The sequence below is a fragment of the Numida meleagris genome, chromosome 4, assembly GCF_002078875.1.
Source record: "Numida meleagris isolate 19003 breed g44 Domestic line chromosome 4, NumMel1.0, whole genome shotgun sequence".
In the NCBI taxonomy this organism is placed as follows: domain Eukaryota; kingdom Metazoa; phylum Chordata; class Aves; order Galliformes; family Numididae; genus Numida; species Numida meleagris.
In genome coordinates, this window is record NC_034412.1 from 44,630,178 (window position 1) to 44,655,869 (window position 25,692).

Sequence of the window (25,692 nt, forward strand, 5' to 3'; positions counted from 1 at the left end):
CAGGTAACCCATTAAATACCAGAGGGTAAAAGCCATGGCAATAGAGCATGTACAGAACGGCAGACCTTTGAGATTTGGGTTGATGATTTACCAATCAAGTGGGCTCATGAGGCACGTGGCCACAACAGGACGGCTCTCAGAGGTTGCTGAAACGACCCCATGTTCTGGTCAATGTGCTTCAGACCCACGGTCCCCTCACAAGCAGTATTTAGGGTTGGATAATGACAGTAACACGTCCGCCACGAGCTCATTGTCCCCTTTGAATGCTTTCTTCACAAAATACACATCTTTTTTTTAGCAGAATTGTACTGGATAAAGTGTCATTTGCAGAGGTGTAAGGAAACATTTCCCTTGCAAGCTGTCACCTTTTGTAAGGTCTGAGGGATTAGTCAGGTATCAAGGGGTGCACCCTGTAGCGCGTACACTTTCCATCTTTGCTTATACGTCCTCTGCAGCGCGTGCCCACGAGCACAACAGCAGCGCCACCAGCCTCCGCAAGCTTCTGCACGGCTTAGGGCAGTGCAGCGCCGCTTCAAGCCCTAGGCAGAACCGCAGGCGCGGGCCCGGGCAGGCCGTTGGCCCCGGACGGGAGGGAGGCGGACCTGCCCCTAGCGCCCGCCGGGGGGCGGTGAGGGCGGAGGGGCGGGCCCGCCACACTCACACGCCGCTCCCGCCGTGCTCCGCTTAAATAGGGCGGCGCCGGGAGAGCCGTGCACAGTTTTGCGCGTCGTTGCTGTGGCTGCTGAGAGGTGAGCGGGGTTCGCCGGTGCCACCGGCGTTGGGGACGAGGAGGCCGCGGGCCCGGCTGAGGGCTGCCCGGGCGGGTGGCCGCGGCGGGGCCTGTTGGGGCCGCAGCGCGGGGCTGCCCTCCGCCTCGAAGCTGGGTCGGCGGGCTGTCACCCAGCTGGGGGGTGCCGGCAGGGCTGCGTGCCGCCCGGCCCGCGGTGGCGCGGTCGGTGTTTTTGCGGAGGCAGCCTGGGAGCCGCCGCGGCGCGGGCCGGCGAGACGCGGCTTCCAGCCCGGGCCGGGAGCGCGGTGCCCTGTGCTCAGCCGCCGGCCCTAGTCTTGCCCGTCTCGAGGAGGCCGTGCTTGCAGGCGCGCTCTTGAAATAGCGTTTTTTTTTTTTCTTTCTTTCTAATCACTTGGGTGCGTGTGGTAATGTGGCGTGAGGCAAACTGGCCTAAAATGGAAGGCTGAGTGGCTTTGGTTTTGCAGGCCTCCTTTCCCTGTGAGGTAGGAATACCGCGCTACAGGGATTTAACCGAGTTCAACGATGCTTTTGTTCCGAGGTGCATACATTTCTTGTTCCTGTTGAACAGGACTGGCGACACTTGAAGCCTTCTGAATTTCGAAAGGGCACGTGTGTGAGCTGACTGGGGTGTTAGCGAAGCACTTGTGGACCCAGTGGCCCATCTGAGTGCTGGCCTCCACTGGGCTGGTGTCAGAGATAAGGTGGTCGGGGCTGTGAGAGAAAACAGTGACGCTGAACATAACTGCTACTGAAACCCCATGGTGCTGTGCTTGTGCCCAGGCAAGAGTTAAACCATGCGGTGGTAGCAGATTATTTTTACCACATTGCTTTACAGGGAACGGGGCTGTCTCCTCAGGCGGCCTGGGAGCATTTGTGTTCACCTCCACACTTTGGAACGTGCCCTTGGACTTGAGACCTGAAGTTTCTCAGATCAAGAGATTCAGGTCAGATTTCTTGGATCAAGAAGCTTCAAGTGCAAGAAGGTATTAAGCTTAAAGGAAAGATGTATATTTTCTTTTCTCTCGACAATATTAGTACTAATAATGCAGAAATCTGAATATGGAATTATACTGTTGCTGACTGATTCTTTGAGGACCCCCCCCTGCAAAATTTTTGCTTTTTTGTTTTGGGGAAAAAAAGCAAAATATTAGCTGACTGGGGAGGGCAGGGTCTAAAGCTTGTAGTTACAAGTAGCTTGTGTACTCAATTCAAGGTCTCAAGCATGTGGCCTTAGCCTATTCTGAGGGCTCCAGTGGTTATATTGAATTCAAAAGGCAGCTTCTAAACTTAGGTAAGGCTGTTTTACAACTACAAATTGGCCAGCGTGAGGTTGGAAGTAGGTCATCAGTTCTTGAAGCAAGCCCCCAAGTAGCCTTTTGCTTCAAGGTCAAGTGCAAGGTTGGTATCAGTGGGGCAAACAAAAGCAATGGTTGAAATGGAAGGGAAGAAAACTTATAGAAATACTTATCTGGGTAAGTAACTCTCCTGTTTCTTTGAGTAAAGTCTCTATAGCTGACTCTCCTACCTGATCACTCTACTGCAAATTAATTATGCATTGAATTTTTGGAAGTGATGAAGGTGTGTTGTATATTTTCAGACCTGGGTGCATTAATCTCCAGTGAGGAGACATAAAATCCTCTGTTTTCTCTCCAAGAAGATGTTTTAACTAATTCAAGTAATGGAACACAATAGTGTTTGGTTTGGGTTTTTTGTTCGTTTTGTACAAATATTTGTAATAGAGATGACTGGGGATGTGTAGACTCAAGTAAGGTTAAAGGCATTAAATCTTTCAAATATGCAACAGAGGGATAGCTTCAGACCGAAGGGTGTAGTACATAGTGAGATAAGTTGTGGTTCTGATAGTCTGATGTGAAGCTGGGAGCTCTGTTCTATTTCCCCCCCTGTGCTAAACTACGAATGAAAATGCACAATTTCTTACATTTTGTTAGAGTATAAACAGTGGTTATGCCTCAGAAATCCTCAAATAGGAGGGGAAATGGTTTGACCACTGGAAAATGGCTTTGTGTGGGAGTTTACTATGCTGTGTGACTGAAGGAAGCAGTGCTGTATAGAACTGACCTTTGCAGGTGGCAGTCTGAACTCTGCCTGCAGACTGGGGGTTTGTGTTTCTGCAGATCCAGCCTGACTCCTGAAACAAGGATACATGAGAACACAAAGGCTGCTGCTCTCCCTCGGTGCCTTTCAAGTTAGGAGTTACTCATCTATGGAGTTGAAAATATGATGTCAAAATATTAATTTCTGTTAGATTTGATTCTTGGTAGTACTGATACTCTCGCCAACGGTGACTGAAAACAATTCATATCGTTTTGTAAAAATCCGGAGGGGAAAAAAAGCTTTTTTTGTTAGACTTTCTTATTTAAAGCTTCCTGCAAAAATGCAGGAAGCCCTGTGGTAAGAAGCTGCAGAAAAGGACTTCTGGCGTTTTATATGAATTACAGTTCTTAACAGAACTCTTAAGCTTTTTATTTTGATACTACATGTGCCTTGTTTTGATGGTTTGTCCTCTGCACTTGGTCTGCATTAATAGATGAGTGAGGAGGGATTAATTTTCTGCAGAAGCAGGACTGACTTGGAGAAAGGAGCACCTTGTTGCTTCGTATCAAGGGGCTACTTGGCTTGTCACCACTTTCTTGTGGTGCTAGTAGTGGGACGTTGCTCTGAACCAACTGCTTCTAGTAAGTACTGATCTGCCTGGCCTCAGTGTTACCAGTTCTGTTTAAAAATAAACTTTCTTTGAATGTAAATATTATCTAGTGTGATACACAATGGCTTAAGTGTGCCTGATCCAGGTTGCCCTTTGCTATGGATGTCAGGTGACGGAAGTGTCAATAAAAACCTTTCCTGCACAGTCCTGTTTGAGTGCTTGATGTGCACATATGTAAGGCTTTCTGAATGGTCACTCTCCTGGGTTGAGCAGCAGGAATAAGTTGGTGCATTTGAGCTGTTAATGTCCCCCAGAAAGCTGCCAGTTTGGAGCAATTGCCTCTGGGGAGTGATTGTCATCTGAACTGTTTAGATTGAGATAAGTGAACAGAGGGCTGTGGTACACTTGCCAGCTTGAGCTGTAGGGATGCTCATCTAATGAGGAGAGTAGTTTAGGCTTAAAAACGTATTTGTAAGCATCTTTTGTGGTCACTGAAGGTGGGAAAAGGGTAAGATTGCCCAGTGACCTGTTCTGAGGGTATAGGTGCAGATCCAAGGAGACACTTAAGTTGATCACTATCTCAAGTTTTAGTGAAGTACTGATTTCCTTGATACTTAGTGTTACGAGTGCTGCTGAAGGATGCCAACTGCACAAAAGACACTGAACCATGTGATGGGAATCCACTTGGCTTCTGTGCTTGAACTTTAGTGACCTCACTGCTGTGTGCTCGGGTTTCTTGTTGGACAGCGCTAAAGGGTGGAAATCCAGGTGTTGTTCCATTTGACATGGAGAGAATTGTAGCCAAATGCCTGAGGACAGGGTTGCAGCTTTACTTGGTGGAGGACAGAGCCTTCACATATCAGTGTCACGTGTAAAGCTTCAAGGTTGCAGCAAGAGTCTTCATTGCTTCAGTTACAGCTTATTAAGTATGTCAGCAGGTCCTGCCTGACAGGGCTGAATCCAGCTTGCAGGCTGCTTCCCTGCAGTCATCTGCCGTGTCTCAGGCTGAGCCAGCAGAGCCAACCTGAAGCACAGTGTGATGCCTGGTGTTTGCTCAGCCAACCTGAAGCACAGTGTGATGCCTGGTGTTTGCTCAGAGCCAGACCAGGGGATGTGGGCAGGTAAGAGGTTGTGAGTGTGGGGTGAATAGTAGGGACCTTCTGCTTCCTCTTTGTGCAAGGGATGGGTTCCTCACTAACTTCTTGGTTCTTTCCTCCTCACTGTTGCAGGAAAGCGAATCTGATGGTTGACTGCTTTAAATTGGGGTTTATAGCTCTGTCGGCTGGTTGGGCGATTGAGGTGATTCTAGGTAAGATGAGATCTAGGTATTTTTAAATGGGAAAGTAGGGAGTGAGAAGGGAGGTAGAAGAGTTGATGGGACCTTGCTGCAGTTCAATAATATTTTTGTTTGGAAAAGTCCTTTGTGGCGAAGGACAAAGTTACTTGTTAAGTAACACGATGAGATGCAGCACCACAGGAGACCTCTTACTGTAGTATTTATGTTAAAGGAGACTTAAACTGAGAAATTCCCTTCAGGTCTTAATTACCTGTGCTCCTTTGCTGTGTCTTGAGGGTGCTTGTGGTTTCCCTACTGGCTACAGCTGGACTCTGACAGGGATATGTGTAAGACCTCAGCCAAGGTACTGCCTTGACTGCAGAGTGGAGAGAGAATCCTGGGAGTGCTTGCAGGCAGTATTTAGAGTTGCATGCTTAAGGTGTAATATTACAACTATCCTTGTTTTCCCCACCTGTGCTGCTTTCTAGTAGGAATTAATGGTTATCTGGTCTTCAAGAAAAAGCTGATCTAGCTGAGAGCTGTCATCAGTACTAACCTAGCCTTCTTGCTAGACCATCTCCGGGTGCGACTGCACTGCCAGATGAGTCCCTGGCCAACAAAGAAGGTTGTAGGAACGTGCATCTGGGGCCAGCTGAACCAAATCAAATTTAAGATATTACAAATTGCACCATAAGATTAGGATTATGCATCTATTCAGACAAGCGGATTTCTTTTGTCAGTAGCCAAAGCTTTTTGTTGCGCCTTCTTGCACTCTGTAAAGAAGCTAGAACATGATTATACACTTGATCTTCTGAAGGATGAGTTAAAATATCTTAGGACCATACTGATCACAGTAAGAAACTATGAATTACTGGAGCACCTCTCCTATGAAGAAAGGTTAAAGGAACTGGGCTTGTTTCTCTTAGAGAAGGCTCCAAGGAGACCTCATTGTGGCCTTCCAGTACTTGAAGGGAGCGTATAAACAGGAGGGGGTGTGACTGTTTACATGGGTGGATAGTGATAGGACAAGGGGGAATGGTTTTAAACTAAGACAGGAGAGGTTTCTGTTAGATACTAGGAGGAAGTTTTTCACTCAGAGGGTGGTGATGCATTGGAGCAGGTTCTCCAGAGAGGTTGTGGATGCCCCATCCCTGGTGGCGTTCACGGCCAGGCTGGATGTGGCTCTGGGCAGTCTGGTCTAGTGGTTAGTGACCCTGCCCACAGCAGGGGAGTTGAAATTAAGTGATCTTCAAGGTCCTTTTCAACCCAGCCTGTTCTATGATTAAGCTGCCTTTTCCTCTGTAAGAGGCTCAGAAAAGTGTGGCTACTCCTTCTCTACTGTATAGCAAGCTTGCCTTTGTCACAGGCCACCCCAGTGCTGGTGTGCTTTCAGGGTTAGGGTAGAGGGGAGGAGGCCATTGGCTCTTGGGGTTGTTTTCTTGTCACCAAAGAAGCTGACGACTGCTCTCCTGTTCTTCCGTTGCACTCGAACGATGTCTGGCTATGGATGGACAATAGGCAGGCTGCTGCCCTCTGTAAATAGCCCATTGTGTGCCGCGAGTAGGAGCAGCAAAGAACGGCCGAGAGCTGCCAACTTGGGTTGTTGCCTTGAGATACTGGCTCCACTGTAAAGAATGGGCCTTGGGTGCTGTGGGCTGTGCATGTGCACAGAGAGCACGCTTTGTCTGAGCTGTGCAGAACTCCAGCTGAATCGTAGGATCAGTTTGGAGGGATGCTTTCAGGGCTGTGTTTGGGGAACTGCTATTGCTATAGAGGACAGGTAATTACCTCTGATGTAGTTAATCTGCCCTGTTATTAAAATGACTTTCACATATCTGGTATTGTCTCCTAACTAAAACCAAACTAGCCAAGCTCTACTGGTTTCTTTGAGGAAGATGTGTTTATGAGCTGCAGGTGTTATCCCTTCTATTCTGAGTTTTCTGCTGCATGTAGGAACTTGAGGATCACAGGCTGGTGCTTCTCATCCTGGCTTTACTTCCTCTTGCGCTTCCAACCATGACATGCTGTCTGTCACTATGGGCTGTCTTCAGTTAGGACCTGGTTTCTCTGTCCACTATCTGTAGTCCAGACCCTACCTGGACAAGAAGCAAACGCAATACTCGAGTTTGTAGGAAAGAATGCAGCCTTACTGCTGCTTGTCGATATATCTTGTTGGCCTTGTACATACAACTCTGCCTCCGTGTCAGGTATCCCATTGCCAAGAAGTTCAAAGTGCTTTTCTCCAAGTGGATGATCCATGCTGATTATGCAGCTGAAGTTAATAGCTTACTGTTCGTCCTGTCATTCTTCTAATGGTTGAGGTGAAACGTGGAGGGAAGGCTTGAAGTCCAGAAATGTGGAAATGCATCGGTAGCAATTAGGAGTGCCCTGACGTGGGTGAACTGTGCAATTTTAAGAGTGTCTTATAAATTAGTGCTGGAGGGTGGAAGTAACAGAGTGGATTGTTTAAAGTGTTGCTAGCCTCTTTTGCTTGTCTTGAATAATCAAACAAAGCTGGGTCCTTTCTTTTCGAGGAAGGATTGAAGGCCAGATCATAGCTCCTCTGAAAATGCATTTGTATCTAGATAGAATAGCTTTAAACTGCTTCCTCTGGTCATGGGGAAGACGTTGGATGTCTGATGCAATTGGGACATGAGCCTAATAATTACTGAGATAAATCAAAGAAGGGCATTGAAACCTCATGCCTTTCTTGAGGTCCATATTCAGTTGCGTATGTTTAGAATGTGTTCTCTCTCTTGCATCTGACTTTGCCTTAAATACAGAAAACAAGAGTTGCTATGACCTAGCAGGTAGTGTTAAAGCTAGGAATTGCTTAGTCTGGCTGAGAAGTTCTTAGTCTTGTCTTTTCCTGCTGATAAGGCAGGAGGTGTAATAAAGTTTCCTTTGAGATAAATATAAGCAGTAAAATGCATTATGTAACTGGAATTCTGATATAGCTGCTCAAGAATGTTTTATGTTGTAAACTGCTCTACAAACAACTGGTCACAAAGAAAAAGCATCACCACTTTCGATTTACCTGGTCCTAAATCATGGCTGCTTCTTGGCTGCAGTGGGACTTCTGTGTGAATGAAATGAACATGTTCACTTCTATTCTTGGTAGCTATAACGGCGCAGCAGCCTTTAGAAAGAATAATTCTCAAACTGTGCTGCATTCCTGAATTATACAATATGTATGCAGGACACATTATGACTAACACATGGGGGAAGCAAATATCTGTTTTTAAGTCAAGTTCTTCTCTACCTTCCATTACTACAGCTTGCTGTGTTGCAGTGGGCCGTACCCAAAGGCTGTGTGTCACGGTGCAGATAACGGAAAGGTAACTTCTGTAGTGGCCCTGTGCAGCGTGCTTCGGTGATGCAGTCAGAGACACAAAAGTGAGGAGGAGAGGAGGGCAGTGCCTGTGGCCTGGGAGGTTTGGGGTCTGGGACCTGCCCGGAGATGGCATCGATCCCATCCTAACTCTGCTCCTATCCATGACCTGATTTCAGACTGTCCTGCTAACGTTGCAAAACCGTGGGTCCTTTGAACTGTCTTATGGCTTTTTTGCTGTCCGTAGCAAATCTGTGTCCAAATACTGGTTAGCCTTTATGGACTAGATGACTCCTATGCTGCCTAGTTGAATAACTGATGGCAGCAATGAAGATTTAAACAATAGATTATAAACTTGAGGCTTTTTCTACAGAAATGGGAAATCTCAACCTGGTATAGTTGGTTAGAAAAAGGAATATGCATTTAATTCTGGTCTCCTGCACTCTCGCCCTCCAGCTGTGTATTGTTTCACAGCACTCCCGAGCTATTCAAACACATCTGACGTTCTTCGGGCTTTTTGCTTTGCTGCCTGATGTGGCTCAGCCAAAATGAACCAAACAAAAGCATCTCTCTTCTTGAAGAAGCAGGTTGGATACAGGATAAGGCAGCTCTGCCCACTCTGTCCTGGTGTGGCAGGTGATGGCTGCCATTGGTGCAGGTTGTTGTCTGTCTGTTGCTCACCTCTAACCTAGTGGGCAGGAGCTGGTGGCTGTGGCATGTGACAGACGTCCCCGGGGACCTTGGCTGTGGAGGAGGGCACCAGCTGAGCTGGCAGCAGTGCTTTTTTCCGTGGCTTGTTCTTGCTGCGGAATATCCATGTCAGGCACGGGCTGGGAGTTGCCTCTCCTCAGCTCTCTGTATGGACGTGACGAGCAAAACGTGCTTCCTGTGCTTGTTGATGCTGCTGCTCCTTCCATGCTGCTTTGTTCTGCCTTGTGGCCAATGATAAACTGCTGGTGTGATGCCGAGAGAAATGGGAAGCTGGCCAGCACAGCATGGCTGTAGGGAGATGCCTTCTATGAACTCTTCAGCAGAGCTTCTTGTGTGTGACTGAGGGGAGATTGGAAAAGGAGGGGTTATTTGACAGGACTTCAGAGGTGGAGGATTCTGCTTGTGCTGTGATGCTGCTGCGGGGTTAGGGTGCTCTCTGTTGGTTGGTGCAGGAAAGCTAGCAGCCCTGCCTCCCTCCCTGGAGTCCTGTTTGACACTTACTCTTAAAGCAGCCTTGTAGTACAGCTACTCTACCAGTAAATATTTACCATTTGTGAAATGCTGTCCTTCAAAACAAAAAAAAGGCAAATAGTTTGTTAACATGCAGTGTCTTTTAAGTGCTCTTAAAACTCATATTGCCTCCTGTCAGTCTCACCTGACTTTTCTGAACCAAAAATTGCTTGTTTATGTAATCCCATTACAGAAATCTAAAAGATTGCCTGCATAGTGGCAGATAAAATCATTTTGATAGTGAGAAGCTTGTAGGACAAAGAGTATGTTGCTCTGCTACAACACTATATCAGAATAACTTCAAATCTGTGCAACTTTTCTCATGTCGACAGCTTCCAGCACTGGGACAACTACACTGAGCTATGATGCAAGCGCACGACTTGTTTAGGCATATACGGATTCCTGAACTTGTGGATGTCAGACAGTATGTGCGCACCCTTCCGACAAATACCCTGGTGGGTTTCGGTGCTTTTGCAGCCCTCACAACCTACTGGTACGCAACAAGACCAAAAGCGCTAAAGCCACCGTGTGACTTGGCGATGCAGTCTGTGGAAGTAGAGGTAAGTGTCACCTGATGTAGAAGATGAAACTTGTGAATATTTAAGCTGACACAGTGTTGTTCTAACTTAACTGTATGTTTAGGTGATGACCTGTTAAATTAGATGGTGGGGTCAGAGTATGTGTGCTGGAGTATACTGACTGGACTAATACTTTTCTGTTACAATATCTAGCTTATAATAGCTGACAGATGAGACTCTATATTAAGTTACAAGCATCAAGAGGGTACTAACTGTCCTGAAATGATCTGTGGAATGATAGGAGTCCTGCCAAGACATCCCAGCCGTAGAGTAAGCTGGAATTAAAGAATCATGTAATAATCTCTAGATATGTTAGCTTAGTTTGTCTTCTGATTTCAGAGGCACAGTGTTGCAGTTAGGTGGTATTTAATGTTGAAATCAGATATCGAAACAGCTTGACTGTTGCTCAGAAACAAATATAGACAATTGATTACGTGGTTAGTTTTGTGAGTAGCTGTTGTATCAATTTCCCTGTGTGGTTTTTCCTTTTTTGAAGGAAGGAGATAGCGCTGGATGGTTGAGATCTTCAAGTGAGATACTTACTTTATGTAGGAATATAAGGATGACAGGTTTTTTTTGCATTTCTTGTATTCTTCAGAAACACCAGCTGTGGATTTTCTTATGTATGCTTGCAACCAAGGTGTCCCATTACAGCAGATTCTGTGTCAAAGGCATGACACTACATGACTTCTTTTTGAGCTTAAGAGTAGCTGTGACTATAAACCGATGTAAACAAATGTGGCAGCAGTTTCAATTTTACACTATGTAAGCTTTCATGAGCTTTAGCAAAACAGACTCCTGTCACGGCTTCAAATCGGGCATTTCTTTCTCTGTAGTGTTTGATACTGGAATTTAAGAATGAATCATTAGCTGGCCCCTCCATTCAGAAGCTTATTTAGTAGCTGTTTAGTTCTTAATTTTTTCCCATGTGGTATACTGGTAAGATAATGCACAGCTCATGTTAATACAGTGAAAACACAGTAAGTAATGGTCTGCTGTTAAAATTGCATGAAGGGGAGACAAAAACATGATCTGCCAAGACAGCTATAAAAATCTCTTTTAGGAGCGTGTGTATAAAAGGATCCAGAGGCTAGAACTCACTCCTGGTGACTCTTCCTAATCTGGATAGCAGCCATTTAGATATTGTGGGGAATAGTCTTATGGAACAGCTTATTTCAGTGGCTGCAGTAAACTAGCAGTGAAAGCTCTCCAGCTGTGAAATGCCTTGCTACTCAGTGGAGATTATATCAGTAGCAGACTGGGAGCTTAGCATTGGAAGATAGTGGAACAGTGGCTCTAAACTGGCCGTAAAACCAGTGACAAATGTTTATGCTTAACACTGGACAGCAGGTGCAGCTCACTACCTTTACCTCTTCAAGCTAAATTGCTCATCATTGCTAAATTCTGTGATAAAAATTGTTGCTCTTTACTATGTGATCTCACTAAAATAATTGACAATTAATCCATGTTGTGCTAGTTAACATCTGCTCTCTGATCAGAGCAAGGTAGGTGGAGCAGCATTACTTCCTACTGCCCCTTCAGGAAATGTATCAATAAAGACTCAGGAGCATTAAATGGGGAACAGCTGAAGGTGTTAGCTCTTTATCCCCAAAACATGCTCAAACTTTGATAATACGTTGACATAACCAAAATCTGTCTTGTTAGTTTGACAGCTCACTTAAAACCCTTACAATATAATGTTGTAAACTGTACCAAACTTATCAAATGAGAATGTATTTTGATGTGGGTTTATGTAGCTGTTAGAAATTCTGAATGTAATACAGTGCTTAGGATTCACTTTCTCACTGTTTCCTTAGAGTTTCACTTAATACATCTATAAGAGAATAGAGTACATGAAGATGTATTGTCACTTCCACAGGAAAAAAAAATGCGAAACACTGTTTTCAAAGTATGCCTTAATATTGTGTTGCTTAATCAGAAAATGTACTGAAAGGTCTGCAGGGTCAGCTATGTGCTTCAAAAAAAAAAAAATGGGGCAGAATACTATTCCTCTTCTCTGTATTTTTTTAGTACCAAATCTACCTGTTCATTACTGGTTAAAACTTTGAAATTACAAATATAGGTCTGTTTAATTTTTGTGTACATTATTTTCTTGGTCTCTAATGAGGTTAAGTGAAGTCAGTGACTGGTATAGTGTTTCTACATGTTCTGATGATAAAACTTTGTAACTTCTTAAGGGAAGGAAAACACATTTATTGCTGTTCCAGGTCACTTCCAGTCTGTGAAAAGCTCTGATTTAGTAGATCAGCATCCAGTAACCTATTTTAATTGACACTGAGCCAGCATAGGGGTTGTATGCTGAGTTGAATATGGGTACAGAGTTACTGAAAGTATCTGGTTTCTTCTAGACAAATGTCAATTAAAATACATGGGGTGCAGACCTTGAAGTATACTTGCTGTAATTCCACTTCATTGACATAAAACCTGCTTTCAAAGCTCCCAACTCGATCTTTTTCCAGGAGAATCTTTTCAGAGATATAAGTGAAAGTTTCTCAGGATCCACTTGAATCCTTTGAGAACAGTCCTCCTTAAGAACACTTTAAAAATGGAGAACCTTTCTCAGCAATTACCTCTGTGCTGGGTGCGTCTATTAGGTCTCATTCAAATAGCGTTTATGAGATCAGGCAAACATTCCAGTCCCGAGGCCTGGATATCTGCTCATTTTAAGGACCTGTGCTCAAGCAGAGGTGCTTCTTAAAACAAGCTTGCTGCAAACAAACCCTTGCCTAATGGTTGCACAAATGTTCTGGGTAAGAACTCTAAACCAAAACTAGACCAATGCTGTAATACTGCTTAATAAATGACTTCAAGCTGGCAGCATGGTGTATTCTAAATGATCTTCAGAAATGCAGTGAGGTACACCTTTATCGCTGAAGAATATCATTAGACTCCTGATGGTTGTCTCACAAGAAACAGTGTTCTTCAGAGGAAACTGAATTTCCAGCAGCCTTGAAATTAGTTTTGCTTCTCTTGAGGAAGAGGGATCAAGTAGGCAGTAGTGTATGTTGGTTATGCTTCCCTTTATTGATAAAACTTGGAACTGATGGGTTGTTTCAATAGTAGTCTGTCGTAGTTTCTCTAATGTTCCTTTTTAAAAAAAGGAACAGTGCCACCAGTCCTGAATCTAAGCAGTGTGCTGTCTGATAAGCCTCATCTTCAGATACAGTTAGTGCTTCAGGCCCTTTGAAAACTGCTTTTGTAGTTCTAAGTAATAGGATGTGTGAGCAAAACAGTACTAGCTCTCATCAGAAGAAAACAAATTTCTTGTCTGTTGCGAGGAATGGCTTAGGGTGTGGTATTTCACCTGATGTGTAAATCGTAGTGCCTCAAATGTGATGTTAATAGCATACACTACAGATGCAGTGATATCTACAGTGAGACTGTGATTATGAACTTTGTGGCGCGATCTTCCGCTGGCTAACCCCAGAATTGGTAAAAGTGGGAAACATAGAAGCTGACCTTGGTTATCCACAGTCTGTTAAACAAGTGAAATAAAACAAGCAGTCCTGCTTCTTCTTTCTGTGTGTTGTCTAAGTGATCAGTTAATTTCCTATAGAGTAGACACTGGTGTGAGGGCAAGTGTGCTCTTGAATTTCTAGTGTATGAGTGTTTAGAGGTAAGCCAGTCATTAATTTGTTCTGGGCCATGTTCAGTGTATGTTTCTGCTTACAGTCAAAGGAGTGGCAAGAACTGCATTACACATAGCTTTTCTAAAACAAGTTAGACTTGTTTTTGTGTTTAAAATGTTTTTCTGTCTCTGGTGTGCTGCTACTATGCTAGCTCCTTTCCAGGCGTGTGTGTGATATGACACATACTTATGTCCCTGCAGATGAACCTATGTCTTTCTAGTTTTTATATAAATAGATGCTCTGTGGTCTTGGAGGGTACTTTGAAAACAAAATAAATCTCTAGCCTAGAAGTGTCAATGACTGCACATAACTAGGCTTTTGACATCATCCATGATATCACAACAGAAGCATAGATTTAGGTAGTCCAAGACCGCTTAGTCAACTCCTGGCTCTTTCACAACAACCACTAATAAAGAGGATTTTTAGTAATGTTTGCTTGAAACTGTTTAACCAGCTGTACTCCCTGTTAAGAATCTGCTTGTGTCTGTCATCTGAGTGGGTCTAATAGTACTTGCATAACTGCATTTTGTGCAACTTCAATTGGTGTAAAATGAGGTTATTTAATCTGCCACCATAAAATGGACTATGTTAAAATTATTCAGTTCTTTTAGGCTACCATTTACAGTATATGTAAGTGCTTATCTGCTGAAAAATGCTGGTGTTGTCTTAAACACCTGTAGCTAGGTCAGGAAACAACTTTTTCTGGACTCAGTTTTTATCCGGTACAAAGTATTTTACTTAAGAGACCACTTGTTTTGAAGTCATACTGATCATGCCTAAAATCACTTAGGTTTTGAAAGCTCAGTTGGAGCATGGTTGGTTTCTAATACAAATTGGAAAAGTAGATTAGGGTCCCAGTGTTGACGTATCTAGAATACTCCAATCCCTCCAACTTCAATTGAAGCAAAATTTCCCTGAAGAAAAATCCTGTCAAGAGTAAGCAGTGCCAAAAGGCATTTTGTGGTACTTGTTCTGTGCTATCATATGTAGCTGATGGTAATTTTTTTTTCCTGACACATTTGTAGTAGTGTGTCAGATTTCTTCCTACATCATCCAATGATGATGTCCAGGGAAACTTGTAGATTTCTCCCTGGTGGTGAAGTTCTCTCAAAGGGAATTTACCAAGGCTCATAACAAAATCTTTAAAATGGATGAGAAGTTTCTATTTCTTTCAGAATTTCCTGTTCATCCATAAGTGTCTAACCTTACTCACTGGTTTTCTTAGGGTGAAAAGAATGCTCGAAGGTGCTCTCTCCTTAGCAGTGATGAATTGATAACTTGCTACTATGATGATGTGAGAACAGCTTATGATATCTTCCAAAGGGGGCTGCATGTATCCAGTAAGTTGAATTTTTTAAGATGCATTTTATCAATGATGTTAAGAGCTAAAGGTCTGAACTCCTGAAATGCATTTGGAGACTGGGGGGGTGGGGAGTCTACGTAGCAATAAGATAAATATATTGAATGTGAGCATCTCGAAGGCCAATCCAATTATGACCTCTTCTGAAACAGGGTTGCGTGAATAAAGTCAGTGCCTTTTTATCCATGTCTCCTTTCCTTGCTTCCTTCCTTGCTTGCTCTCAACTTCCAAAAAAAAAAAAAACACCTGTCTTCAGAATGTATCTGCAAAGAATTCACAAGCTGTCAGCTTAATGCTGGTGAATGTGTAGTTTAGTGTCAAGACAGGAGGCAGGGGTTGCATTTTGTGTAACTTTATTTGTTTTAGATAATGGTCCGTGTCTCGGTGTTAGGAAACCAAACCAGCCATATGAGTGGATCTCCTATAAAGAGGTAAGTAGTCTTTCTAACTTAGTTCTAGATCTGCTTTTGCTTGCTGAGAGTATTGGTGCAACATCCAATTGCAATATGAAAAGTCTTAATTATTTATGGGTGTTCTTAAATTGCTATCAAAACATTGTAGAAAGATGTTTTAGTTCCCAATAGAGTATCTTAAAAGAATAGCCTCAAAATATATACGGGGGAAGAATGCCACCTCCTGAACTTAGTTTATTCAGTGTTTTATTCCTGAATGTTTTTGGCTTGTCTTTGCAGCTTAGTGTCTCGTTGCTGAACTGCTTAGAACTTGGATGCTGCCTCTGAAGGGCAGTGGCTTTAAAGTAGTATTCAGGGACTCAGACTGTTACTAGTTTTACAGTAGAAAGAGTCTTGCCTACAAATGTTACCTGTGCTGCTTGGCTGCCTGTCTCTGTAATGCTGGAAGACACACTTTAGACTGCTAATAAGTGTCATTCTACCTAGTAGCACACTGCTGCTTTGTCATCACTAAAAATATGTCTCTTAAAATATATCTTCATGCTAAACTTAAACAGCGCTGCACTTTAAATCAGGGACAGCCTGAGTGAGCTGATGTCTTTAAAATTTACATAAGCTTTATCTAGTGCGTTTTGCTAGGGTCACTAAAGACCTCTTGTAGGTAGCAAAGGTGACTTTCCAAGGTGATTTTGCTGGGCATCTGTTTGGTACAACCTCATTAGCAAAGCATTTCTAGTTGAGGCAAATGACTAATGTGGATTCAGGTAATATGTGTGGAAAGAGGAATTAGAAAATTGCCTTCCCAAAAGCTTTGTTTGTAGAATTAACTGGATTTTGCCTCTTTACTCTCACTTATTGAAGGGTGAAATGGTATTCTTGTAGGCATTGGAGCTCAGTGCTTTTCTGAAGAACGAAGCAGAAAGGTGGCATGTTTAGTGTTGTCGCAGAGCAGCAATATAAAGCTGAATCATTGTATTTCTAGCCTTTCCTGCATATGTGAGTGTCAAATCTAAATTTTTTACTTAACAAATGAAAGTCCAACTGGATTAAGCATCTCTTCTGCTGCATATTGGATGTAAGTGTAGTGTCTATGTTCAGTTTAGTGTAGTGTTACTTCAGTCTTTAGTTTCATCAAAAGTAGAGAACATCCAAAATACTCTAGAAAGCCACTGTCTGCTTCACATCAGTAATCATCCTTCTTGTAAGACTTAAGGGGGAAAAAAGTTTGAAGTATGGGTACTGTTGAGCTTGTCTCAATTTTTCATTTGGCTTCTCTTTATTTTTCCCTCCAGGTTTCAGACAGAGCAGAGTATGTGGGCTCTGCATTACTTCACCGAGGCTTCAAGCCGTCTCACAGCCAGTACATAGGCATCTTTGCCCAAAACAGACCTGAGGTAATTGACAGTGTTTCTATTACTGATCTAGCTATTGCTTGAAGTGGCCCACTCTTTTAAGTCTATTAATTATTGGCAGTGTACTAAGCTTCCCTACTAAGAGCACCTTTGCAGTTAGGGCTAAAGTATGAGGCATTATTGTAGGCCCATGAGCCATAGATGTAGCAGCTTTAACTAAGAGTTGAAATAAATAACTGATAAAATTGCTAGTGTCTTATATTCTTTTATGGTCTTGGAACTGCATGCAGAAGATTAGAGGACAGAAATCATTAAGGAATCCAAATGAACTGAACTTTCTTCTTCTCTCCTCAGTTGATAGAGGAGACATGTTTAATAGGAAGTTAGTACAGTACTTATTTGACTTAATGTTTATCACAGTTTGCTTTCTCTTAAGGTGACATTGGAGTACTGAGTAACTGAAAGAGGTTGGAAGTCACAAGGTGTTTAGACCTTTAATGATGAAATGTTTGGACAAAGTTCTATTATCTTTAGCCATCTTCTCTCAGGAAGAGGCCCTGGACATAAAGATTTTTAGATCAGAAAACTGATAAAGGCAAAAGCAGAAAATTCTTGAAACTTTGAGACAGACTAAAAGTAGCACAACTAAAGATCATCTAGTAAAGCCAGATAATCTCACAAGCCTGAGACAACTAAGGGGATATTTAGATTGATTAGCTACTATCTGTCCATAGTAATCCAGCAGTGATTCTAGACTGCTGTTACTAAAAATTGTATGAAGTGGTACATGTTTATTTTCAAAACTTGTTCATTAAACTTATTTAATAGGACTGTATTTCTGTAACCTGTTTGTGCTTAATAATGTGAGTTGGCACTTGCTGTAGTAGGCTACTTTAAACCAAACCTGTATCAGGACAGGAGGATGGCTGATAAATTTTGTCTAAAATATGTTGTCCCTTTTCATTAAACACTAGCAACTGGTTTCTGTTACTTAGAGCTGCCTATAATGTTGACATGGCTAAAAGTTGTCCAGTGCCATTGAAATAGTTATACAACGCTTTAGATCTCTTCTGATTTTTTTCAGTTTGTCACTAACCCATCCCTTCTGGCAGTTAAAAACAAACAAACCCCCTCGGAACAAACAAAAGCCAAAAACCAATATAACAAGTGACCTTGGACCCTCCCCTCAACTTCTTCTCCTAACTCGCACTACAAAAAAAAAAACCTGTAGCCCTGTACTAACAAAAAACATGCTTTTCCAGACTGTTGAATCTTGTAATTTGCCTGGATTTTCCTGCTGGAATACTGGTTCTAACAGCTATGGTTTTTCCTCAGTAATAATTAAAAAAAACAACTGGGATGTCTCCAACTAGGAATCTTATAGCTTACAGCATTAAGTGGAGATTTTCCTTTCAGGAAAAAAAGAGCGGGAGAGAGCCAGATGTTAGTCACTAGACATTTGGGTGCAAAGAGAAACTTTCTCTTTTTCAAGACTACTTATTTTGACACGAAAGATAAGTTCTCTGGTTGTTTGGTCAGTGGATTTTCTGGAGGGGGCATGATGGTGTAGTCTGCTTATATGCCACAAAATCAAAATGTACTTGAGTTGCATTGCTTCGGCAGACTTTGAGTTGGATCAGAAATGAGCTGGAAAGAATTATTTAAACCAATGGTTTTAAATCTGGGACTTTCCCTACTGAAAACTACTGAACAAGTGTTGTGACATTCAAAATAGAATTATTAATCCAGATTATGTAAAGACTTTTGTCAATGATTCATACTTTTCAGTTCCAGGAACGACTGCTGGGAAAATCCCTTGGAGTTGGGGAGTTGAAATCCTAGCATGTTACCTTAAATTTTCACTAGAAAAATAAATCTGGATTAATAAAATCTACTTTTATTTTGTGTAACTGGAAAGCAGAATCTCTTCTGCATGCAAAGAAATAGTCTTTTCGATTGAGAAAACAGCACAATGAAATATGCAGTTTCTCTTAGGAGAAGATCACATCCCTATCCGGAAAGAAATTGAAACTCCTAGCCTGCTGTCTCTATTCAGTACTATCTGCTTGGGTTTTGAGAGAGCTGAAGTGTTGAGGTTTAATAGTTCTATTTAAATATGGTTTTAACTTCAAAAGCTAAGAAGGAAGAAAAATGTAATGGTGGTCCAGAAAATAGGATATTGGTGCTTGTCTTGACAGTCATAGTATGCATGAATGGTTGGAGGCTATAATGGGAAGCTTTAACTGTGCGCAGCTTCCGAAGTTTGTTACTGTAGTAGACGTACCTACATCAAAAGAACTAAAATTGAAACTGCTGTACAGCTGCCCCCTTTGGTTATGTCTATTATAGAATCTATGTCTATCATAGAATCATACAGTGGCTTAGGTTGGAAGGAACCTTAAATATCTAGTTCCACCTCCCCCTTTCCCTCTGCTGTGGATGACAGGGTTGTCCCCCCCATCGAATCAAGGCTGGAGGCCCTGAACACCTCCAGGGGTGGGCAGGTAGATGCTGTCTAGGGGAAAAGTCTTGTAGACCTCATCATGTAGATGTGCCTACTGTATCTTTAACGCAGATATAAGACATACCAGTAAGTTAGCTGGAATTGTACTAATTTTATCAGATTTATTTTGGGAGAGAAGGTATACAACGTACATATTACATAAATGCCCTCCAAAAAATTCACTGTGTTTAAGACTGTCTGAATCACTGTAGAACTTAATTTAGGAAACTTGCCAAAATAAACAGCTCATAATGCTGAGAGTTGGCATCCTTATTAACATAACTTCTATATTGGATCCTGTATGGAATAATCAGCTGAATGATGCTTGTCATTATTTAGAGTGAGGTAACTAGCGAGCATCCTGTGAAAGCACTGGGAAAAGTGTGACACAGTTTTGGAGAAAATGGGAAGGGAAACAAACACTTTTCTGTTAATGCAATCCTTGCTGAATTGTAAGTTCTAGTAACTTCTAAAGATGCATGTTTTGTTCAGCTAACTGGAACTAGCTAAAGGTACTGTCTGAGTAGTTTTGTCACTGCTGGGGGAGAAATTGAAGTGTTCCAGTTCCCCTGGCTTCTTTATGCATCTGGAGGCTCCCACTCCAGGAGTCATGTATAACACTATTTTTTGATGTAGCCAGTTGTTTACGAGCTGTACCCAATAGCTACTCCAAAGAAAGAGCCACACAAGTCTAGCCTTGACAGTACTTGTGATGAAGCCTGGCTTACTGTGAATTATTGCCTCAGAATAAGACTGCAACAGTTTTATTATGTTTGTTAGCACATGCATCATTCTAATTGCAGCTTGCAGGGATGTCCACTTCTTGGAAAATGTGGTACAAAATTGGACCCCTTTAAAGGGGAATGGTTAGTCTTGAGAAAAACTTTCTGGGGATGATTTTCCAGGGAACTCTGAATTCTGCGTTATCTGCATATATTGCATGTCTGGCCCTCAAATGAGATGCATGCACATAATGTACAGGTGAAAATATACTATGTGTGTAGGATCTTAGAACAAGTCCTTTATTGATACATAAATGATAATATGAAATATTGAAGGCTTCAGTGGCTTCCTTGATAACCTAAAGACAGGAAACAGTATTGTATTCCTACTCAGTTTCCTACTCTTAGAAGTAAATTAAGGAGTTAGATAATGTGTGTTAATTGTTCTTTTAAGACTACTTGAACTGCTCTTAAGAGCAATTTTAGTTTTGTTAGAGTTTGTCCAAATGAACTTTGTCCTAATAGCATAATTATTATAATGCCAGTGATTCTTTCTTGGAAGTTTAAGTAAAAACAGTGACTTGCATCTCTTCTATTTTGTGCAGTGGGTTATCATTGAACAGAGTTGCTATACATACTCCATGGTGGTGGTGCCACTCTACGATACACTGGGAACTGAAGCGATTACTTACATTGTGAACAAAGGTAGGACATTTCTATTAGTTCAGCATCTGAATGTATGATGGTGGACCTGACTAAGGACAAAACTAGTTGCCTTCAGAGGTCTTCCATTATTGACTTCTGTAGTACGGATCTAGTCTGAACTTGTCACTAATAACACTGTTCTCCTTCATCAGCTGACTTATCACTGGTTTTCTGTGACACACCTGACAAGGCTAAACTTCTGCTAACTGCTGTAGAAAAGGGGGAAACTCCAATCCTCAGCACCATTGTGATCATGGAGCCTTTTGGCACAGATCTTGCGGAACGTGGCAAGAAGTGTGGGGTAGAAATCTTCAGCATGAGGGAAATAGAGGTAAGCATGCTCAATCTACTGCTTTAATCTCTCACTTTCTTATGGAAGAATGAGACAGTGTCTACTGAACAGAGTTCACTGTTAATCACTGGATTCATTTCAAAATGCTTAAACTTAAATGCAAGAGACAGGAAAAAGGGAAATAACTTGCTAGTGTTATTTCACAATACTGAGCGTCAAAGCATATACGCAAAGTGATGGAAAAGCATGGTCCACATGTAACATCAGATCTGAACATAAAACCTGGCTGGCATGAGTGGCAGAACTTGATCTCTAGAGGTCCCTTCCAACCCCTGCAAATGTGTGATTCTGTGCTGTACGCTATGAGTAATATTCCAGAAGTACTAATTTCAAAGAGTTTGTGTAGGCTTTTGTAATGTAGTAAAAAATAGCATCTTCTCCTGTAAAATGACAGTAGATGTTTCCTCAAGCAGGAGAATGGTAGTATTATGTTCTGGGGTAAGCTTATAGTATTGTTGTGACATTCAGATTTTAGGAGTGAAAACTGTCTTCCTTAGCCTCTTAATGTTCCAGTCTTAGTTTTTATTTTTCTTGCTTGTAGTTATTTTGTCTGCATGGATCTCTTGTGCAATTTTGTTCTGTAACATCATTATTTAGGAAAATATCTCAGCTGCAGATTGTGTGAAATTCATATTTACTGTGAAACAGGGTTTAGCCTGATTACAAGTGGAGTGCTAGCGAAGGCTTGGCTTACTGGGACCCAAGTATCTCCAAATAATTGTGCTTGACTTCTGCTGTAGGAGTGTCAGTAATTGGTGGGGTTTTTGTTGCTTTTTTGTTTTAAAGGGAGGGGAACCCACAATTTGACTGAACTTGTTCTCATGGCAATCTTAACTGCTAGGTTAACAGAGCCACCTTCTGATAATAATGCATAACTGCCAGCATGTCATCTTACACTATATGGGGAACTGTGTCTTAGCTAACTAACCTCAGCGAGGCTGCCAGGTTGAAAGATGTGATTCAGAGTAAGTGACTTCTAAAATGCTGAGACTCAGTGGGAAATGGGTTGTATTGCATGGGGTGGGGAAAAACCTGCATTAATAGATTGGTACACTAAAATCAGCTTCTTTCCTTGAGTTGAACTCTAGTTTTAGTATGGGAGGATACTTCCCGCTGAATCATCTTGCTACAGAAAAGCAAAACCTAGGGGGAAAATACTTAGCCTAAATGCTTATGTAACTACTTTCAGTAACATGTTAAGATCTTTACAATGCTGTTATAAGAACACTTGATGGTTGGGGTTAATGTAGTAATAAGTATAAAAGTGTGTAGAGATCTCAGCTGTGTATCAAAAATAAATACTGGGTCTCACTCAAAACAGACTGTAGAGAGGTATTGAGCTGCCAGTGGCACTTGAAATGCAGATGCTGTTGTTTTGGGTAGACAGCATGTTGTCATAGTGGCAACTTTTTTATGTAATGGCACTGTTTCAAAAAGGCAAGCTTACAGTTTAACTGTTTCCAGATGTTCCTTTTTTCTGTAAACTTTGATGTATATGGGTAATCCAGAGATCTAAAAATTACCCATGCATGAGGAAAGCTAGGGCTAATAAAGGAATGCATGATAATACTCCTGTGGACTTGGAATGTAAAGGCAATGACCAAGTTGATGCATTTGTGCTCAGAGGGCAAAACTGTATTTAACAAAAGGTCAGTTTTAAGCTTACTGAAGCCCTTAAACATCAGTATAAAAGGCTGTAAATCACCAGTGACCCTTCCTGGGGAAACTTCAGTCTCACTTGTCGTAAGTAGTGTTGATGTACCTGCAAGGTGCTTACTGAGATGAATGCTGCTTTGCTTGTTCAGTGGCACGCATCTTCTGAGTGAGGTGTTGGATTGACTGTGTGCTGTGATTTGTCATTACACTGCTTAACCTTGAGCTTCTCTCATGAAAGGCTGCTGGCTTACTAGGTAGAAGGGGGTAGGGTGAATTCTATGAATTCTAGTTATTGTTGTATTTGTAGAACACACTAACTCTCCTGTATTCTTTAAAATGTCCCTTACGGCCTTTGTTCTGCTTCTGTAAGTTTCTGAAAAAAAAAAGCCTTAACTGGCAGTCTAATGATGGAATGTTATGGTCTTGCAAAAGTAATGTGCTCATGACTCATGTGTCTCCCTCTTCTTACTGTAGGAACTGGGAAAAGCACACAGACAAAAACCTATGGTAAGTATGCAGTTAATTCAAGCAATTTAATCTGAAGTTAGGGAGATTTGCTAGCTTGGTCTGTATAATGATGTCTCCTATAGCTCAAAAGTAACACTAGTATTTCAAAGTCTTATGCAAGTTAATCTCTTCTAGCAATCTTAACCATGCTAATGCTTTCTAAATTCTCGTAGCCTCCAAAGCCAGAAGATCTAGCAGTCATCTGTTTCACCAGTGGAACAACAGGTATGCCTAAGTACATTCTGCATGATTTATTATCCTGTATGTGCAAAACTAACTCAGGAAGCCCTCCTACTTTCTTTTCCAAGACTCTCCCCTGCTGCTGCAACTTTTTTTTTGGCAAGTAGCAGCCAGGAAAGTTCTGATAAGGCTTACTTCAGTTTTTCCTGTTGATTAATACAGAGTTGCAGTATTGTCAGGTAGGGGTCTTACACTTTTGGTACTTAAACTGTATTACTGTCAGGCTCTGGCTCTAACTTCATGTTTTTTCTAGTAGCAGAAGTTATTCTTTAGCTCATAAGCACTGTGCTTCCTTGCTGAAGAACCAAAACAAAGCCAGGTTTGTAGATAACTCACGAATGTGAAGCATATGACTATCCAACACTAATAGGGAGTAAAAAGGAAGAATACAGTGACATTGGTTACACTTCTAAAGCACACTTAAGAGCAGAGTTGTCTGAGCCTAATAGCCGCATCTTCACAGAAGTGTTGAATTTTGAATTCGAGAAGCTTATCTAAAACATGTCTGTTTCTAGATTTGTTCTCTTTATTAAATTTGGGTACTTATACACAAACTTAGTACTTTAGTTGGGAATAGTTTTCTTAAAAACATGTTATCTAGTTCTTTTCTTTAATGCCCAAGATGGGACTGATTGAAATGCTATTAGTTTGATTTTATTTGTGCTTGGTAATTAAAAGAATCTAAGAAAAATTCACTGTTGCGTACTGATGTGCTTTTTCTTTAGGAAACCCCAAGGGAGCTATGATCACTCATAAAAATATAGTCAGCAATTCTTCAGCTTTTCTGAAAACTACGGAGGTAAACTGCAAAGTTAACATTCTGGCTTTACTTGCATGAAGGGGAGCAACGCTAAAATTTCACTAACTTTAGTCACAATATTGAAGTAGTAAGATTGAATTGAAAATGTAACTTGACAGCACCCAATCCATGTTTGTTCAGAAGTCAGTCTTTACTGAAGGCCCCTTTCTTTCCCTTTGTAGGGAGTGAGAGAAGCTGCATAATGTAACTTATGTTAAACCTGACAGATTTTATTTCCCCATGCAGGACTGAATGAAGTTCTAAGACTTGAATAGATTTAGTTGCATGGATTCCAGTTTTTTCTTCAGTCAGCTCCTCCTCAGTTCTTTTATCTATGTAACTTGTTGTGGACCAGGAATAGCAACTGAGTATTGCTCTTGAATTAATGCAGATCTGCTAGCTCTTCTGGGGGATGTTCATCCCCCTCCCCACCCCACCAAGCTGATACTACTGCATTATAACCATTGGTCCAACACAGCTTGGGAACTTGCAGCTCTACTTCTAGTTGTGTGGATGTGGCAGAAGTTGGGCCATGGGGTAACACTTGGACTGTTCCTCTTGGATGTTCATCAGTATGGAAGTTTAGAATAGCATAATTGCACTGCTGCCAAAGCCCATTTTGCTTAGTTAGAAGTGGGCTGGTGTCTTCAGCTGTGGCTGCTGGCATGTTGTTACATGCTGTTGTCTTAATGGGGAGACTATGGGCAGAGGACTGTATTTCAACCCCCCCCCCCCCGGTGGCAAAATCCTTCTGTACTTAGGGTATTGTAGGCCAGGAGCATGTGGAGAAAAGCAGGCTTCTCATGCAGAAGTTCTGGCATATCTACTTTGCGTACACTGCATATGGAATTAATTCTAAATTAAGCAACTGGTCTCATGATTAGATCATGTGATGTATGTTTAATATTAGTCTTACGGTAAATTGGGTAAATGAACTTTTGTGACCTACAGTGAATGTATTTTTTACCCCCCCATGACAAATTACTTCAATCTCCGCACTATCCTCTGCAATGTGTATGCTGGAACTTTATGTAGCTTCTCTCAGAACTTGTTTCTATTCATAATCATATACATATGTTATAATCAGAGCACTTATTGTACCTAGATGTAACAGGATTACAGCAATGACTTTGAGTACATATAGACTCTTTAATGAATGAGAGATGGCACAGCTCCATATCAAACAAAACTGATGTGAGGGCTGTGCTCTAGAGTTCAGGTGCCTGGTTTCATTATTTAGCTTAACAAAAATATTTCTGTTTTGCTTAACACCTTCACTTTCAGAAAACATTTATACCTACCCCTGAAGATGTTCTGATATCATTCCTGCCCTTGGCTCATATGTTTGAGAGAATCGTTGAGGTAGGCATGTTTATTTCACAGAGCTATCAATGCAACACTAGAATTTCATGCTATTCTTTAATCTGCAAAGTTATATAAACATTAATTGTATAAGGTGGTGTTCTACTCTCTTAACAAACTTAAAATTAGTTTTGCTTACTATTGCTTCCAAGAAACTTTAATAACAAGAGAGGGATTTTGTTTCAGTTAAATTTTCATTTCCTGGAAGAAAACAGTTTGGCGTTCAGTGCCATTTAGTGACAAAGTTTT

General features: G+C 41.7%; 1 protein-coding gene across 4 annotated transcripts in view; it reads left to right on the forward strand.

Moving 5' to 3' along the window:
- The window catches only part of ACSL1 (acyl-CoA synthetase long-chain family member 1), a 36,779-nt gene continuing 11,664 nt past the window's right edge, over positions 578–25,692 (forward strand). The window contains exons 1-13 of one of the 4 annotated variants that reach the window (XM_021393349.1): positions 578–749; positions 1,587–1,734; positions 7,970–8,030; positions 9,577–9,804; positions 14,698–14,812; positions 15,199–15,263; positions 16,538–16,639; positions 20,428–20,527; positions 20,680–20,858; positions 23,010–23,042; positions 23,216–23,267; positions 24,008–24,081; positions 25,366–25,443. In XM_021393349.1, the coding sequence (XP_021249024.1) occupies positions 9,607–9,804; positions 14,698–14,812; positions 15,199–15,263; positions 16,538–16,639; positions 20,428–20,527; positions 20,680–20,858; positions 23,010–23,042; positions 23,216–23,267; positions 24,008–24,081; positions 25,366–25,443 (996 nt within the window). In that variant the 5' untranslated portion in view covers positions 578–749; positions 1,587–1,734; positions 7,970–8,030; positions 9,577–9,606. The remainder of the gene's footprint in view (positions 750–1,586; positions 1,735–7,969; positions 8,031–9,576; positions 9,805–14,697; positions 14,813–15,198; positions 15,264–16,537; positions 16,640–20,427; positions 20,528–20,679; positions 20,859–23,009; positions 23,043–23,215; positions 23,268–24,007; positions 24,082–25,365; positions 25,444–25,692) is intronic. The other 3 variants (XM_021393348.1, XM_021393350.1, XM_021393351.1) reach the window with 3 other exon arrangements.